The sequence below is a fragment of the Etheostoma spectabile genome, chromosome 3 (assembly GCF_008692095.1).
Source record: "Etheostoma spectabile isolate EspeVRDwgs_2016 chromosome 3, UIUC_Espe_1.0, whole genome shotgun sequence".
Lineage (NCBI taxonomy): Eukaryota > Metazoa > Chordata > Actinopteri > Perciformes > Percidae > Etheostoma > Etheostoma spectabile.
In genome coordinates this window covers 1,288,960-1,303,141 of record NC_045735.1, presented here as the reverse complement: position 1 = coordinate 1,303,141, position 14,182 = coordinate 1,288,960, and the positions used below count along the sequence as shown (strand labels likewise).

The 14,182-nt window shown below is 41.1% G+C and overlaps 3 protein-coding genes and 1 long non-coding RNA gene across 4 annotated transcripts in view; 1 reads left to right on the top strand and 3 right to left on the bottom strand.

Moving 5' to 3' along the window:
• klc3 (kinesin light chain 3) overlaps positions 1-1,303 on the top strand; it is a 31,480-nt gene extending 30,177 nt beyond the window's left edge. Inside the window, exon 16 of the mRNA XM_032512064.1 lies at positions 1,266-1,303. Within this exon, the coding sequence (XP_032367955.1) occupies position 1,266 (1 nt within the window). The 3' untranslated portion in view covers positions 1,267-1,303. The remainder of the gene's footprint in view (positions 1-1,265) is intronic.
• The window catches only part of ercc2 (excision repair cross-complementation group 2), a 13,298-nt gene extending 10,554 nt beyond the window's left edge, over positions 1-2,744 (bottom strand). The window contains exons 1-3 of the mRNA XM_032512055.1: positions 2,610-2,744; positions 1,302-1,401; positions 427-504 (exon numbers count right to left, since the gene is read on the bottom strand). Coding sequence (XP_032367946.1) covers positions 427-504; positions 1,302-1,401; positions 2,610-2,614 — 183 coding nt within the window. The 5' untranslated portion in view covers positions 2,615-2,744. The remainder of the gene's footprint in view (positions 1-426; positions 505-1,301; positions 1,402-2,609) is intronic.
• Positions 1-10,625, bottom strand: part of LOC116687011 (uncharacterized) — a 24,477-nt gene extending 13,852 nt beyond the window's left edge. Inside the window, exons 1-2 of the long non-coding RNA XR_004331449.1 lie at positions 10,615-10,625; positions 2,735-2,738 (exon numbers count right to left, since the gene is read on the bottom strand). This is a non-coding gene — a long non-coding RNA (uncharacterized LOC116687011). The remainder of the gene's footprint in view (positions 1-2,734; positions 2,739-10,614) is intronic.
• On the bottom strand, positions 4,268-13,557 carry zgc:154093 (cdc42 effector protein 3). The gene is made up of 2 exons (XM_032512086.1): positions 13,362-13,557; positions 4,268-7,686 (listed from the first exon to the last, which is right to left on the bottom strand). Exon 2 carries the CDS (start codon positions 7,130-7,132, stop codon positions 6,212-6,214), a length of 921 nt encoding a protein of 306 aa, XP_032367977.1. The 5' UTR covers positions 7,133-7,686; positions 13,362-13,557; the 3' UTR covers positions 4,268-6,211.
• Between the last annotated feature and the right edge of the window lie 625 nt (positions 13,558-14,182).

Below are 14,182 nucleotides of genomic sequence, written 5' to 3'. Positions count from 1 at the left end.
AGAGAGAGAGAGAGAGAGAGACAGAGAGAGAGAGAGACCTAATATTTAAGTGTTCAGAGCTGCAAAGATTAATTGATTATTCCATTAGTTGTCATCTGTTAATTAAAACGCTGACTATTTTGATAATCAGTTTGAGTCATTTTTTATGAAGAAAAAAATACTTAAATATTTTCTAGTTTCTTCAATCTTCTGTGACAGTAAACTAAATATCTGAGTTGTAGACAAAACAAGACATTTCAGAACGTCATCTTTGGTTTTTGAAAAGAAAAACAAAACTGAACCTCTCATAGACCAAACAACTAATGAAAAATAATCAACACATCTATTGATTATTTTACCTTATCAATCAACTATGAAAATAATCGTTGCTTGCAGTCTTAATACGGTGCACGTGGGCCCCAGAGGACCCTAACACAATAAACCCACCTTCTGGTAGGCAACGATGAGAGACAGCAGAGAGATGGTCTTCCCTGTTCCTGAAGGCATCTCCAGGACTCCATGGCCCTGAACATAAACAGCATGGGATGACTGACTGACTGACTGACTGACTGACTGACTGACTGACTGACTGACTGACTGACGATGACTCAGACACACACACACACACACACACACCACACACACACACACACACACACACACACACACACAACACACACACACACCACACACACACACACACACACTGAAAACTATTTGAATTTCAGCATTCATCCAGGGTTTAATATCTTACCACAATCGCAAATACTGCATCACTATTTCCTCTGATCGAGACACTGGAACTAGAATGTGTGTTAGGACAGTGTGTGTACACTGTACATGCTTTCTTAAGTTTGACAATTTATTGTGTTTTCTTATGTGTGTTTAATGCACTCGCCGCCCCAGCTACAACACTGCTTATAATTCCACTGAATTTACGGTGTGCGGTAGAATAGGCCTAAAAAGAAATTAAAATCGGATTTTGATCACGGCTCCCATCAATAACAAAAACAAAGGGATCGAGAAAAAAAAAAATAGTATTTTACACATTACATTTTGCAAGTAAACTTTTATTTTGGGAGACTTAAAAAAGTTCAATTGGGAAAAAATATTTCACAGTTCAAAGTGTTTTCACAGTTGATTTGTTTCACTGTTTTAAGTTCAATAAATGCCACATCTGTCAAAAAGTAATTGTAATAAATAACTATTCTAACATTGTCCTTAATGGAGCAGCCCACTGTAGAAAACCGACACCACCACACAAATCCCAACACACACACACACACACACACACACACACACACACACACACACACACACACCTTGGCATCCAGAGTCCTCTTCAGCTCCAGCATGTAGGAGTACTGCTCCGGATATATGTAGTCATACGGGAAATACACCAGCAGACCCTCGATGTTGAGCCTGGAGTAAAACAATAGTAACTCACTTCTCACATGCTGCAGATTCAGAGACAGTCTGCCTCTCATCATCTGTGTGGAAAAGCACCGAAAAGATGCTATGCTGCATTCACGTGCACTTCGAATAGTCCTTTTCTCGAGATGGAAAGTCGTTATTCCGACGTCGGTGTGTTTATGAGGCTCTAAGTCGTAATGTGGGGAAAAATATGGACTCTACAATGAATATGTATTAAATTCTATTAATCTGAGAGTTTAATCAAAAGCTTTTTCCAGTATTTATTTCCAGTTCTAAAATTAAATTATTGATTTTGTACGCATACGTGTTGCTGCCCCACTACATTCCCTAAAAACCCCTAGACTGATCATCACAGTAAATGCTAGTTAAATAAATAAAAGTGTAATTAATAACCTCTAACTACTATAGGTCACTATGTGGGCAGCAACTAACGGTTACAAACTAATAGATAGCCTTTATTATTAAACTCACGGTCCATAAAAAACAGCAACAACAACAAACAAAAAAAGATACAGACACACAAGACAGACACCAGTTAAATGAGACAGCTATACCAGTAATCCCATAAGGAGGACTGGTATCGCAAAGCACTGAACCTCGGGTCAATCAGATGTGAAATGACAGAGTTACAAGAAGAATTCAGGCGACAAATACATTTATACATCAAATTCCTCAATAAAGCAGAGAATGAAATAACTCCTGCTTGACACAACAATTCACTTGCACTACACCACCTATGTTTCCTTAGTAGTAATATCATATTTAGTCTAATATGAAGTGTTTCGCCATTTCTCTGACATTTCATTTTTGTCCTAGCGGAAAAAGTTTGAGATGTTGTTACGACGAGGAATTAAATTTCCCGATTATTCCAACAACACTTGAATGCAGCACATAGCAGCTACAACTAGACAAGCTAAGCTAAAGTGACGCTGAGTCGATAACTCACAGCTTACTTACGTACACGAACACTGACTTTAAGACGATGACCTGAATAAAATACAGGTGTCAATATCACGCTTATGTTTCCTTAGCTAAATTTCGTCCGTTGCAACGTTAGGAAACGTTAATGTAATACTGATATAATCAAGCTAGCGCTCCTCAGGCTAGCTCTGGCAATGCGATACCAAGCTAGCACAAACAATCACATTTGACTACAAGGGTCGTTTTTTCTTTTCTATTTTAGTAGAAACACTCACTTCATTTTTGCAAAACGTGTAGCAGCCGCTCCTCTTCTTTGTATGTCACTTTCGCTGTTTTGATATTGTCATTTATAACTTTAGTGTTTGTAAAAACACCGAACAGACAGCATTGATCCGTAGACTCTTCTTCTTCTGCTTCTGCTTCTTCTTCTATGACTCTTGGCAGTTTAAACGCTCCCGTGCGCATACCGCCGCCCACAGGAAGAAGAAGAAATTACTTCACCCACCTGTTATCCTCGGGTCGTATTTGACCCATTTTCTGACCCAAGTTTCCATATCAGAAATTTGGGTTTCTATCAACCAAAATGTCCAAAAAATTAAGTATAATTTCTATAAAAGTGCATTAAAAGTCTCCCACTTTTTATGTAGCTGTTACAAATTGCTGATAATTATCGGTTCTTTTTGCACTTTATTGTTTTTGCTGTAACATTTCTCGCTCTCATAGATTACATAGCCTACCCTAGTTGATGACGTGATCCTCATCTTGCACGTCATAGCGGCTGACCTGTATTTTATGATTAACTAGGATCATTTCATGTACATTTCTAATAGCCTGGTTTGTTACTGTATTTTGAAAGGGTTAACCGGAAATGTTAATGTGCTATCAGATTTGCATTGACGCACACTTTACTAATTTAATGTGTTGCAGTTCTCCACCATGACCACCAGAGGGCGAAGCCAGACCGACCTTCGAGAGGGGATAATGAGTGGTGTTGGTTGTGGACCTTTGCTGCCCTCTAGTGGCCACAATGAGACACTGCAACATTTTAAATTAATAAAACCAGCGTCATTGCAAGCGTGAGAACGTGAGCGTGATTTTAGTAATTTCCGGTAATTTCAAAATAAAAGAACAAAAATCAAACAAATATGTTCTATATTATATTATTTATGATATATACTGTATGTATTCCAAATATATAGCCTATCATATATACTGCTTCTAACATTATATTACATTTTAAATGTCCTTTTACATTTACTTCTTACTGTGTTTTCTAATGAAGCATAGTCACATGATTGTAGTTCTATGACCGGAGTGACAATATATATCTTGAATATATATATTCCATATTCTTCAGTGGGGACAATACAGATATTTATAAAGTCTTGCACCATGTAACGCCCGCATATAAACAATGTACTGCAATGTATTAATAATCATTAGTTTTTACTGTCTCCACTACAACTACACTCCACAGAAATGAAACACATGTGGCAGGGTACCTTTGAATAAATCATCAATTATAATCAAGCTTAGTTATTAGGAAGGTAACAATGCATAGCAAACCCTCTAAAAATCAATATGCATGAGTAAAGATTACAACTGATTGAGATTTTTAAAAAATGAACTGCGATGCATTTTTGGCCAGGTCATAATCTACTTGAATTCAAATGTTTGAATCAGAGAGATTCTTTTAGTTATTTTGAGATTTGTTTTAAAAATCTTATTTAATTCTTGTTAATAATAAATAAAATAAACTACAATTTCAGTTGCACTTTGGATAAGAGGACACATCTGTTGTTTTGCACAAAGATATATCTTTCAGTCATTTGTCTGCAGCTCATTCGATTAAAAACAAACATGAGAAAGTTGAGTGTTACATCCCCAACATTTATCTCTGTGTTTATGTTTGGGTGAAGAATTGAATTCTCAGTTTTCTTTGTAGGAACGCTTTATTCTTACATTTTCAGTGATATATTTATACAGCTTAAATGACATTTGAATAATAGGCTGCTGTGATAACGCAGACAGTGAGTGTTAGGGAGGCTGACAGTGAGCCGCAACATGGAAGAGGAGTGTTTTTAAAGACAGATAAATGAAAAAATTGACCTACAAAGCGGCACATGTCTTACATGTAAAGCATTTTATTATTTCAACTACAAGAATAAGCTTCTTCAGTTTCCCTCTGATCAAAAGAAAGACACTGACATGTCAGGGCTGCTGTTCCCATCATTAACACTAGAGACTATTTTACCTTACATCTTTTAAAAAAGGAGAGTAAAATCAGAAGTTTTCACATTCGTCTGGCATTGAAGCAGTACAGTTAACCAGATAAAATATTAATATTCAATAGTGTTCTGAAACATTTCAGGCTGCCAAGAGGAATCTGGACAGAATATGGCCTTCAGCATTAAAGTATTCATGTTTGCAGCTCAGCTTAATGTGACTGAATGTGTAGCTTAAACATCTGCAGTTGTAAGACATTATTTATCAGTAGCTGTAGTTTCCACAGTGGATAAGTGAGTCCTGCTGCTCACAGCTGCTGATTTCTCCCGAGTCCGTGTTGACACGTTAATATATGACTCAGTCGGCAACTTGTCAACCATTAACGAGCAGAATATTCTCAGCATAGGTCCGATCCAGAGACAAAACAATGTGGGTTGTGGCTGGTGTTTCGCCCAAAGGAAAAGGGGAATGAGTTTGTGAGAACAAGGTGACTTTGTTATCTTAAAGTTTAAGTGTTTATTAGGTTCAGCTTGGATGAGGGCTCCTAAGGACCAGCCTGTTGCCTCTGCTGTCGCTACGTCGGGCAGAAACGTCCCAACACTTCACAACAACGTCCATCTGCTTCTCACCTCTCTTCAGTCTTTCAACGGCCTTTAAGCTCAGCTGTCAAGTCTTCTGGAAAAATACATTTTCTCCATCCTCCATTCCTCCATCCTTATATCTTTACCAAGTCTTTAAGGATTTATTAAACTATGTATAAAATATCTGTACATCACGTTAAATGGTAATTTTGGTCATTTTCAACCTGGACCACATTTTCCCATGCATCGGTGTCTAAGTGACTAATGTGAAAAATCTTTGAAATTAATCCAGTATTGAGCGAGAACGCTGTGGCCAGCAGCCATGAACCATGAACCAGGCTGCAATGTAATCCTACAGGGCAAATGTTCAGTTAGCGTTCACTAAAACAACAGTTTTGGCCGCTGACAGGCTCAGATTATTATTCTAAAGCGCTGACAACATCATGGAAAGGATCCCTACAGAGATTGTCTTTTTTATTTAAAACAGAAACAGCCCCAAAATCGCTATTGCCAAACTCACCAGACTCTTTGTAAATAATCAGTACTTTTAGCGTGTGTGGAGCCAGCATAATTCCACATGTAAATGAGTGGATTAAAGGTTTATTTCAACCACACCGGAGTGGTGGTTGTTAGAACAGTGGCAAGACGAGCCAAGGCGGCTTTTAATTCGTTTTATTTTGTTTCTGTCAACATTGAATGAAGTGTGTTGGACGGTGATAAAATTACTGTTTATTTTAATGGTGTCTGGTGAGTTTGGTGATGGCGATTTCAGGGCTGCTTAGACCTGTTTAGGCTTATTCTTTAATAAAAAAGCTCTATCTCTGTAGAGATCCTTTCCATAAGGATGTCAGACACGTATAATCTGAGCCTGCCTGTGGAAAAGCAAGACTTTTTGTGGACGTAAATTAAAGGTTTGTAATTGCATTTTAACATTATATTGCAGCTTATTGCATCTTGCTTAATACTGGACTAATTTCAGAGAAAGTTATTCAAATCAGTCACTTAGGAACAAAAACAGGAGAGAATAGGGTCCAGGTTGAAAAATGCAGAAGTTACCCTTTAACCTTTCTTCACAGCTCACACCGGTTGTCCTCAGTCTTGTAGCGGTCCATGATACTCAGGACGTCCTCCATGATAGACGGGCCCAGATCCAAGTTTAAGCCCGCCATAGAGTCTGACCGTGACACCCCAGAGGACACCGTGAGATTGGCCGGATGGAAGGCAGCGCAGGGCGACTCGCTGCGTTCACTCCTCAAATCCTCGTTGCTCAGGCCGGCATCGGAGTCCAGGCTGAGGCCCCGGCGACCGTCCAGCGGCCCGCAGGTTTCGGACATGGAGTCCTCAGAGGAGGCCTCGGAGAAGGAGCCAGAGGAGGGGACGAGCATGCGGATGGCTGGGGAGAGGGAGATGTCACGGCAGGGCTCTGATGCCAAACGGCCCCCCAGCCGCTTCTCAAAGAGCTGGCTGTGGTCGTCCGTGTGCCTGTAGCCGTTGGCCTGTTTGGGGCTCGTGTCCGCAGGCTGCTGGTGGTGGTGGTGGAAGCTGTTTTGCCGGGAAGGCAGAGAAGACGAGGAGGGGTCGTCCAGGTGGAGGCGTGGGGGTTTGGGCGGAGCCTGTTCGTGGGAGATGAACACAGGCATGGAGATGGTGGTCTTCAGGAGGCCGGTGGCGGTGTGCTGGTAGTGGTAACCATTGTAGGCGTAGTTGTGTGTGTCCTGTCTCGCGGTGAAGCCGTCATCCAGGTGTCTCTCCACGCTGTGGGACCGTCCGTCCTGCACCCGACTCAGGGCCGGCAGCATGTCCATCTTACCCTGCAGGAAACCCACGTCTCCAAACATGTCGCCCTCCCCTTCGGGCCCCACATGGGCGCTGTGACGCACATCGCCCAGCGGGGGGCTGATCATATCACCTGAGAGGACATCGCGGAGCCTCAGTCTCTTTCCCTTCTTGGGAGTTGTAGTTTTTAAGTACATTGGCGTCTTTGCCGGCATTTTGCTTCTGACAGGTCGACGTGAGGCGATCCAAAGAGAAGTCTCTAGTTATCTGAGAGGAAAGGTTAGTGTCCACAGGTCCACTCACTGGGTAACACCTCTTTACGTTTGGGTAGTAGTCAGTTTCAGTAGTCAAGAAATGAAGCTGAACTCACTTGTTAAGATGCCCCTCTGGCTCTTTCCACTGCCAACCAGTAGATCCAGTCTGTGTTGCTTCTCCAAGTGAGTCTTCAAATATTTAAGTCGGTCGGCGTAGCAATAGCAACCCCGGGGGCTGTGCCTCACGCTGTCATGGGACTCCGGGGGGGAGAGGAGGAAGGCCTTGACCTCAGAACAGCTCCCTGTGTCTTTCTCTTACACACGGAGAAGCCATATTCAAGCAAACACCGGGTCCTCTTCCCTTCATAACAAACACACTCTCTCGTCTTGATCCCTCCTCAGAAAAAAAGAAGAAAAGGGGGATGAAGGGTTTGATCCCAGGCAGCCTCGGTGTGTGTGCTGTCGGACCGAGCTCTTCAGAAACGTCAGGAATGTGACATCCAAACGCTGGAAATCTGTGTGGGGAAACGAGAGAGAAAAAAGGCGTCAGAGGGAGATGAAGAGAGAGGGAGGAAAGGCAAAAAGGAGGAGAGTTGGGGGAGAGAGGAATGAAGGCAGGAGATTTACAACCGTCTTTTCAGTGAGGACACATGATGGAAAACCCTCCGAGGATCCTGAGTGTTTACTAAAAGGGGTCCCTGGCCCCAAACTCTGTGTAAATGTATGACTTCTTCTGATGTTATGAGTCAGTCCATGCATCACTGCAGAAAGTTAGTCATGCATTCCCAAAAGACCCCTCAGCTCAGTTAGTGGAAACACAAATTACTGCGTGGAAATTGTTGGTTTAAAAAGCTTTTTGCCTCGGCAACAACCCGCCTGTTATCACCGAAACGTCTTGAAGTCTCTTTCCCGAGACAAACACTTTGAATTACGAGGTCGGTGTCTCGCCCCGAGGGCTCTGTGATCTCGTGATCCCGTCGCCATTCCAAATATTCCTTTGGTTTTTAACTCTTTAAAGATAAAGAAGTCCTCTGTTTTATGTTCAGAGGTCAGAGGTTGTGTCACAAAAATTTGAGGAATGCAATCCCAAAAACACAGCTAGACTTTAGATGATGAGAAAAACAAGAGACATTTAGAAATCACTTTCATTTTGTCTTGAAACACGTATTAACAATAAACTTCACTGATCGTTTATAAAGCCCTTTGGACAATGAAACAGTTAATTAGTAGTGAATACAGTTTTTTAATTCATATGCTTAACTTTCAGATCATGTTGCTTGAGTTGTCTGAATGCTGTGCAGATCAAAGTGTCCTCGATGTATGCTCACCATTGTTTAAAAAGACTTAACTTCATAAATCAGTATGTAATGATGTTTCTCTCATGACCGCCTGACTTTGGGTTCAGAGGCCTTTTTACGTTATGTTTACGATGCACTGAGGAATGTGTGGACTCCTGTGGTAATAACAAACCGTAAAACTATGACACACATGTTTGACTCTGGAAGTCCTTTTTATCTGCAGAAAAGTCAATTTTTAATAATTATCCCGCCTATTTTACACCCAGAATCAGTTTTCAACTGACAGGAACAACATATTTGTATCATCACCACAGTGGCATCTTAAAAAGGTCTCGTCAGTATTCACACAGGGGTCACATTCAGGTTACTGTGAACTTCACACAGATTAAACATCTTAGTGGTTCTTCCTAAGATCTACTTTTTGCAGTATCACGGTGTAGAAAAACTTTGTTAGAGTACAAGTTAAAAGTTCTGCTTTGAAACTCTTACTTAAAGGTCCCACATCATGCTTGTTTTCAGGTTCATACTTGCATTTCAGGTTTCTACTAGAACGTATTTAATGTTCAAAAAACACTTTTTTCTTTTACTCATACCATCTGAGTATACCTGTATTCACCCTCTGTCTGAAACGCTCCATTTCAGCGCCTGTCTCTTTAAACCCCCCCCTCCCAAAAAAGCCCAGTCTACTCTGATTTGTCAGCATCCGGGTCTTTCACATGTGTGCTCTGTAATGGTTTGTGTTTTTTGACAGCAGGGATCGCCCTATAGTTATCAGTTTCTCTTCACTGACCACTGACAAACAAAGAAAACGCTACATTGAGAACCTAGTACATGTTTCACCAGCTGGAGAACCTAGTTCATGTTTCACTGGCTGGAGAACCTAGTTCATGTTTCACCAGCTGAAGAACCTAGTTCATGTTTTACTGGCTGGAGAACCTAGTTCATGTTTCGCTCCCTTGAGCATGTTTCACTGGCTGGAGAACCTAGTTAATGTTTTACTGGCTGGAGAACCTAGTACATGTTTCACCAGCTGAAGAACCTAGTTCATGTTTTACTGGCTGGAGAACCTAGTTCATGTTTCACTGGCTGGAGAACCTAGTTCATGTTTCACTGGCTGGAGAACCTAGTTCATGTTTTACTGGCTGGAGAACCTAGTACATGTTTCACTTGCTGGAGAACCTAGTGCATGTTTTACTGGCTGGAGAACCTGACATGTTTCACCGCTGAGAACTAGTTCATGTTTTACTGGCTGGAGAACCTAGTTCATGTTTTACTGGCTGGAGAACCTAGTACATGTTTCACCAGCTGAAGAACCTAGTTCATGTTTTATTGGCTGGAGAACCTAGTTCATGTTTCACTGGCTGGAGAACCTAGTTCATGTTTCGCTCCCTTGAGCATGTTTCAATGGCTGGAGAACCTAGTTCATGTCTTTTGATGGTGTAGAAACCAGAGCACCCGGAGAAACCCACGCAAACATGGGGAAAACATTCAAACTCCACACGGAAAGGCCCTGAATCACCTGGATTCAAACCCAGAACCTTCTTGCTGTCAGGTTACAGTGCTAGCCATTGGACCAATGAACACTAAGCGTGGAAATGACACTTAATGGTCCCAGTGATTATGTTCTGGGACAAACTCTACCACTTGCAGTTAATATCACTGTTTTATTGCAGCTCCTTGCTCTTTGGGAACTGAACACATCACAAACTGTCAGCAACCCAAAGCTTTATTTCATTTTAGGTGGAGGCTTTTCCCTTTGCAGCATGTAGAGCTCAACAGGCTTAATGTGCAGCCCCTGAATGACGTTGTCCGCCCTGGAGACCTGTTTCCACCACCAGGTTTTCTTTAAATGTCGCTATGAAGACATAACGTCAATCCAGTTGTTCACGGTGCAAAGCTTTTGTTGGAAATGGAACTAATTAAGTATTAGCCTAATTTGCGTGGACAAAAACCAAACCATTACGTAAAAAGACAGAACAACTCATGAGTGGGATAATCTGTTTTTTTTATGGCAGCAATGACTGCATGAAAGATTTTAGGATTATCAAGACGTCGATACTTTAAAGACATAATCAGGGAAGAGAAGTTGGATGTTAGTACTTGTATTTTCGGTGTTTATAACAGAGGAAGGGGTTTGATCGCAACTGAAAGACAAACACAGACGTGACGACGATAAAGTTTACATTCACGTTTCAGGTACTTTTGATGCTTTTCATCGAAAGGACACAAATAATATTTTCTCTATTTGCTCGGCTTGTTTCTCTTCCATCTAGATCCAGACCTCTGATGACTAAAATCCTTTGTCCGGTTAAAGTATATAGCCTAATTAAAAAGAGACCAGTGAATACCAGCAAAGAATTGAACCAAGGGTGGAGTTGCATTTTGAAGATACTTGCCATTAATTAATTACTGGGTTTGACTCAGAGGGATTATGGGATGTGGGCGACCTGCCCTTCAAAAGGAATAGTTCATCCAAATAAGGAAAGTTGAGTCATAGATCTGTGTCCTGAGATGTTACCTTAGTGGCATCAACACAGTTTATATAGATTTACGTATAGTTATCACATTATCAGTATTTTTTAATGAGATACTATTACACACACATATGTACACACATGACCCCACAAGAAGCTTTCCAGCATCAGTGAAGCATGAATTGAATATTTGTTGTTCCTACAGTTCTGCCAAGAGGGTTCCCAGGTCTAATCTGTCTATCTCACACACAAACACACACATATCTGTGCTGTAATCTGTCCTATATTCCTTTATCCCCACCCTATAACATTAATCTGAAACTAATTAATCTTAAAATCAAGTCTGAACCCTCAAGCCCTTTGAAGAAGTGAGGTCCAAACAAAACTCCCCCCATAGAATCCTACATATTGCTCATTTAGGCGACCAGGTGTATTTTAGGATTTAGCTGTTTCTCTCCTCCATGCTGCACTTTTTCTTCTAGGAAGCTGCTGCTGATGCAGTCAGCCACAGAGGAGGCTGATCTGACATCTGTTTCTGATCTCAGGCTCCACTTGCTGCCCGTGTCCGCTGCAACAGGACAGAGAACCAGCGAGCCCGGTCAACTTCTAGGACCATCTCTAAGAATATATGCCTTCTGAAGCCAACGTGTGGCTCCTTTCATTGTTGTTGTCCTCCGCAGTCTCTTGTGTCAAGTGTGACAGCAGGCGATTGTTGACAAAAAATCCTTTTTTGCTTGTCTGTTAATCCGTTTGTTTTTACCACACAAACTAAACTGATTTTGTCTAGTTATTTTCCACAGGGAAGTTCCACTTTATATTGTGTCTGTAAGATAATAGACCTCCCCACTGTTACTGCCAGTAAAACTATGAATGAGTTAATATTCATGTAAAACCCTGGCTCACTGAGTCATCTAAAGCTGTGATTCACAGGGCGTTGGGAAATTGAGTTTACTAAAATGTGGACAGGTTTTAGAAAACATCTCTCCATCTCTCTCTCTCTCTCTCTATCTCTCTCTCTCTCTCTGCCTTAACTTCATGAGTGCCAAGAATATAACAATACCAAACAAAAGCTGATCTATGATGAGTCTACAACTGCTAAGATTATAGATAAAAGATAGTGAGTTTAAGAATAAACTCAAATTAACTCCCTCTTTCTCTCTCTCTCTCTCTCTCTCTCTCTCTCTCATTACGCAACAGCAGCTTCTAAGATCACCCGTCTTCCCGAAGACTCTCGCCAGTTGACTGATTGGTACAAGTGGAACAAATCTGTCTCTTTCTGGTCAAATCCAGTCAGCATCAAGTCATGCAGCACATCTACTTCATATCATGAATGCTGCTTCAATGATGTGTACAATGATCAATATTGACCCTCACAAACAACCCATGCTGCTAAGTTGACTAGGTGTGTGTGTGTGGGGGGGGGTGTGTGTGTGGGGGTGTGGGTGTGTGTGTGTGTGTGTGTGAGCTGTTCTAGCTGGAGCACTTACACTGTGTCAGATAGCAGCGGGACTCTCTGCGGTGACCTCCTCCTGTCGTTGGCAACAGAGAGGAGTTTATTCCTGGAACGCTGCAGCTAGTCTGAGTCACTGCATGGGTACGTTTAGAAATTGTGTAATAAGGGCACCTGGGGAGCTCACCTGGTAGAGCAGGCGCTCACATGCAAAGGCTCAGGGTTCCAGTCCAACCTGTGTCCATTTACTGCATGTCATCCCCCCTTTCCGGTCTACAGCCAGCCCCTGTCCCCCATCACTGATCTGATTTCCTTTTTGGTGAATATGCCCCACAGGAAAAGCTCTGACTGCTTCTGTAACACTTGATCTTCTTCGAAATTAGATCATCATAACCTGGATTTGGTGATAGGAAGGTTTTTTTTTTGCCTCACCACTGTGTGCAATTGCTCTTGGGGGAATTGTTGGGTCCCTGTGAATTATAGGGTGGGGTCTAGACTTACTGATAACCTGAGATAACGTATGTTAGGATTTGCCACTATAAATAAAATTGAATTGAATAGATTGCAGCCTACATTAAAGCCTAAACTGATGGATGACACAAATATAGCCTGTAATTTGTCATATATATGTTATTACTTCAACAGATGATAATATCTGATTGTTATCACGTCTGTCTAAAAGTGAAGTGTGTATCTGTTTTGCTCTAACAAACTGCGCATGTTGAACCAAGGGAGTGTCACGCGCAAGTGAAGCCGATCAGGCTTTTATGTTAACAGACAAAATGTAACACTAGACAGTTTTTTCTCTCTTTTTGTTAGTCACACAATAGAAAACAGTAGCTATTCAACAACAGGTATGTATGCGCCTCGGGCACCAACCGACCACTGACCACGTTAAAACCCAATAATGTAACAAAAAAACAAAACAAAAAAGTACCACAAATGCCTCAAAATAAACTGATATTTACCTCCAGACTGAAACGAAGCTCTGTGTTTTTCTTGAGAAAATAAAATCCTAGAGTTTAGTCTTACAATCCACCGAGCCAGTCCTCGGCGCGCGGGCAGGTAGACCTCTTCCTGCGGGGTGTTGGTGTCTCTGGAGCAGCCTGGACGGAGAAAGTCAAGATCCGCTCCTCACACACAAAGAGCGCCGTCAGATCAGCTGGAAATATAGCAGCAACAACATCCGGTTTGGAATTTCAAATTAAGATATTCTGTCTTCTATCTGTGAACGTGTAACAAAATGTTATTTACAGTGGCTAAACTAAGTTTGCTCACCCATGCTAAAGTAAAAAAGAGGAATAAAAAAACATATTTTGGAAATTGATCTTAATGCTTTAATTAAAAATGATTAGGAAAATCCGGGTTGGGACGGTGGGAGGGATCGAGGTCAGCCTGGTGATATTTTTGTCACTGTTTTGTTTTGTACTGTTTCTTCTTTTGCTTTGTCCTGTTTTATTGTTTGTTTTTTTCTTTTTTACCTTAAAAAAAAGGATTCAGAATGTATAGTCGAATTGGATGGTGATTCATATTCTTTACCGAAAAGATGTTAGATAAAAGAGAAAAACAGCTGAAAGCAGAAAAAAAACTAAAGCAAGGCAAGAAACAGAAGGTAAGAGATGGGATGTCTAATTTAATCAATAAAAAGATGAGTAAATGAAAAAAATAAAAAAAATAAAAAAAAATTAGGAAAATCCAACCTTTTAAGGACATACATTTTCTCTTTGAATGAACAATGTATTGTAAATAAATAACTGTTCTTCCTTAAAATACAGGGGGCATAAGTATA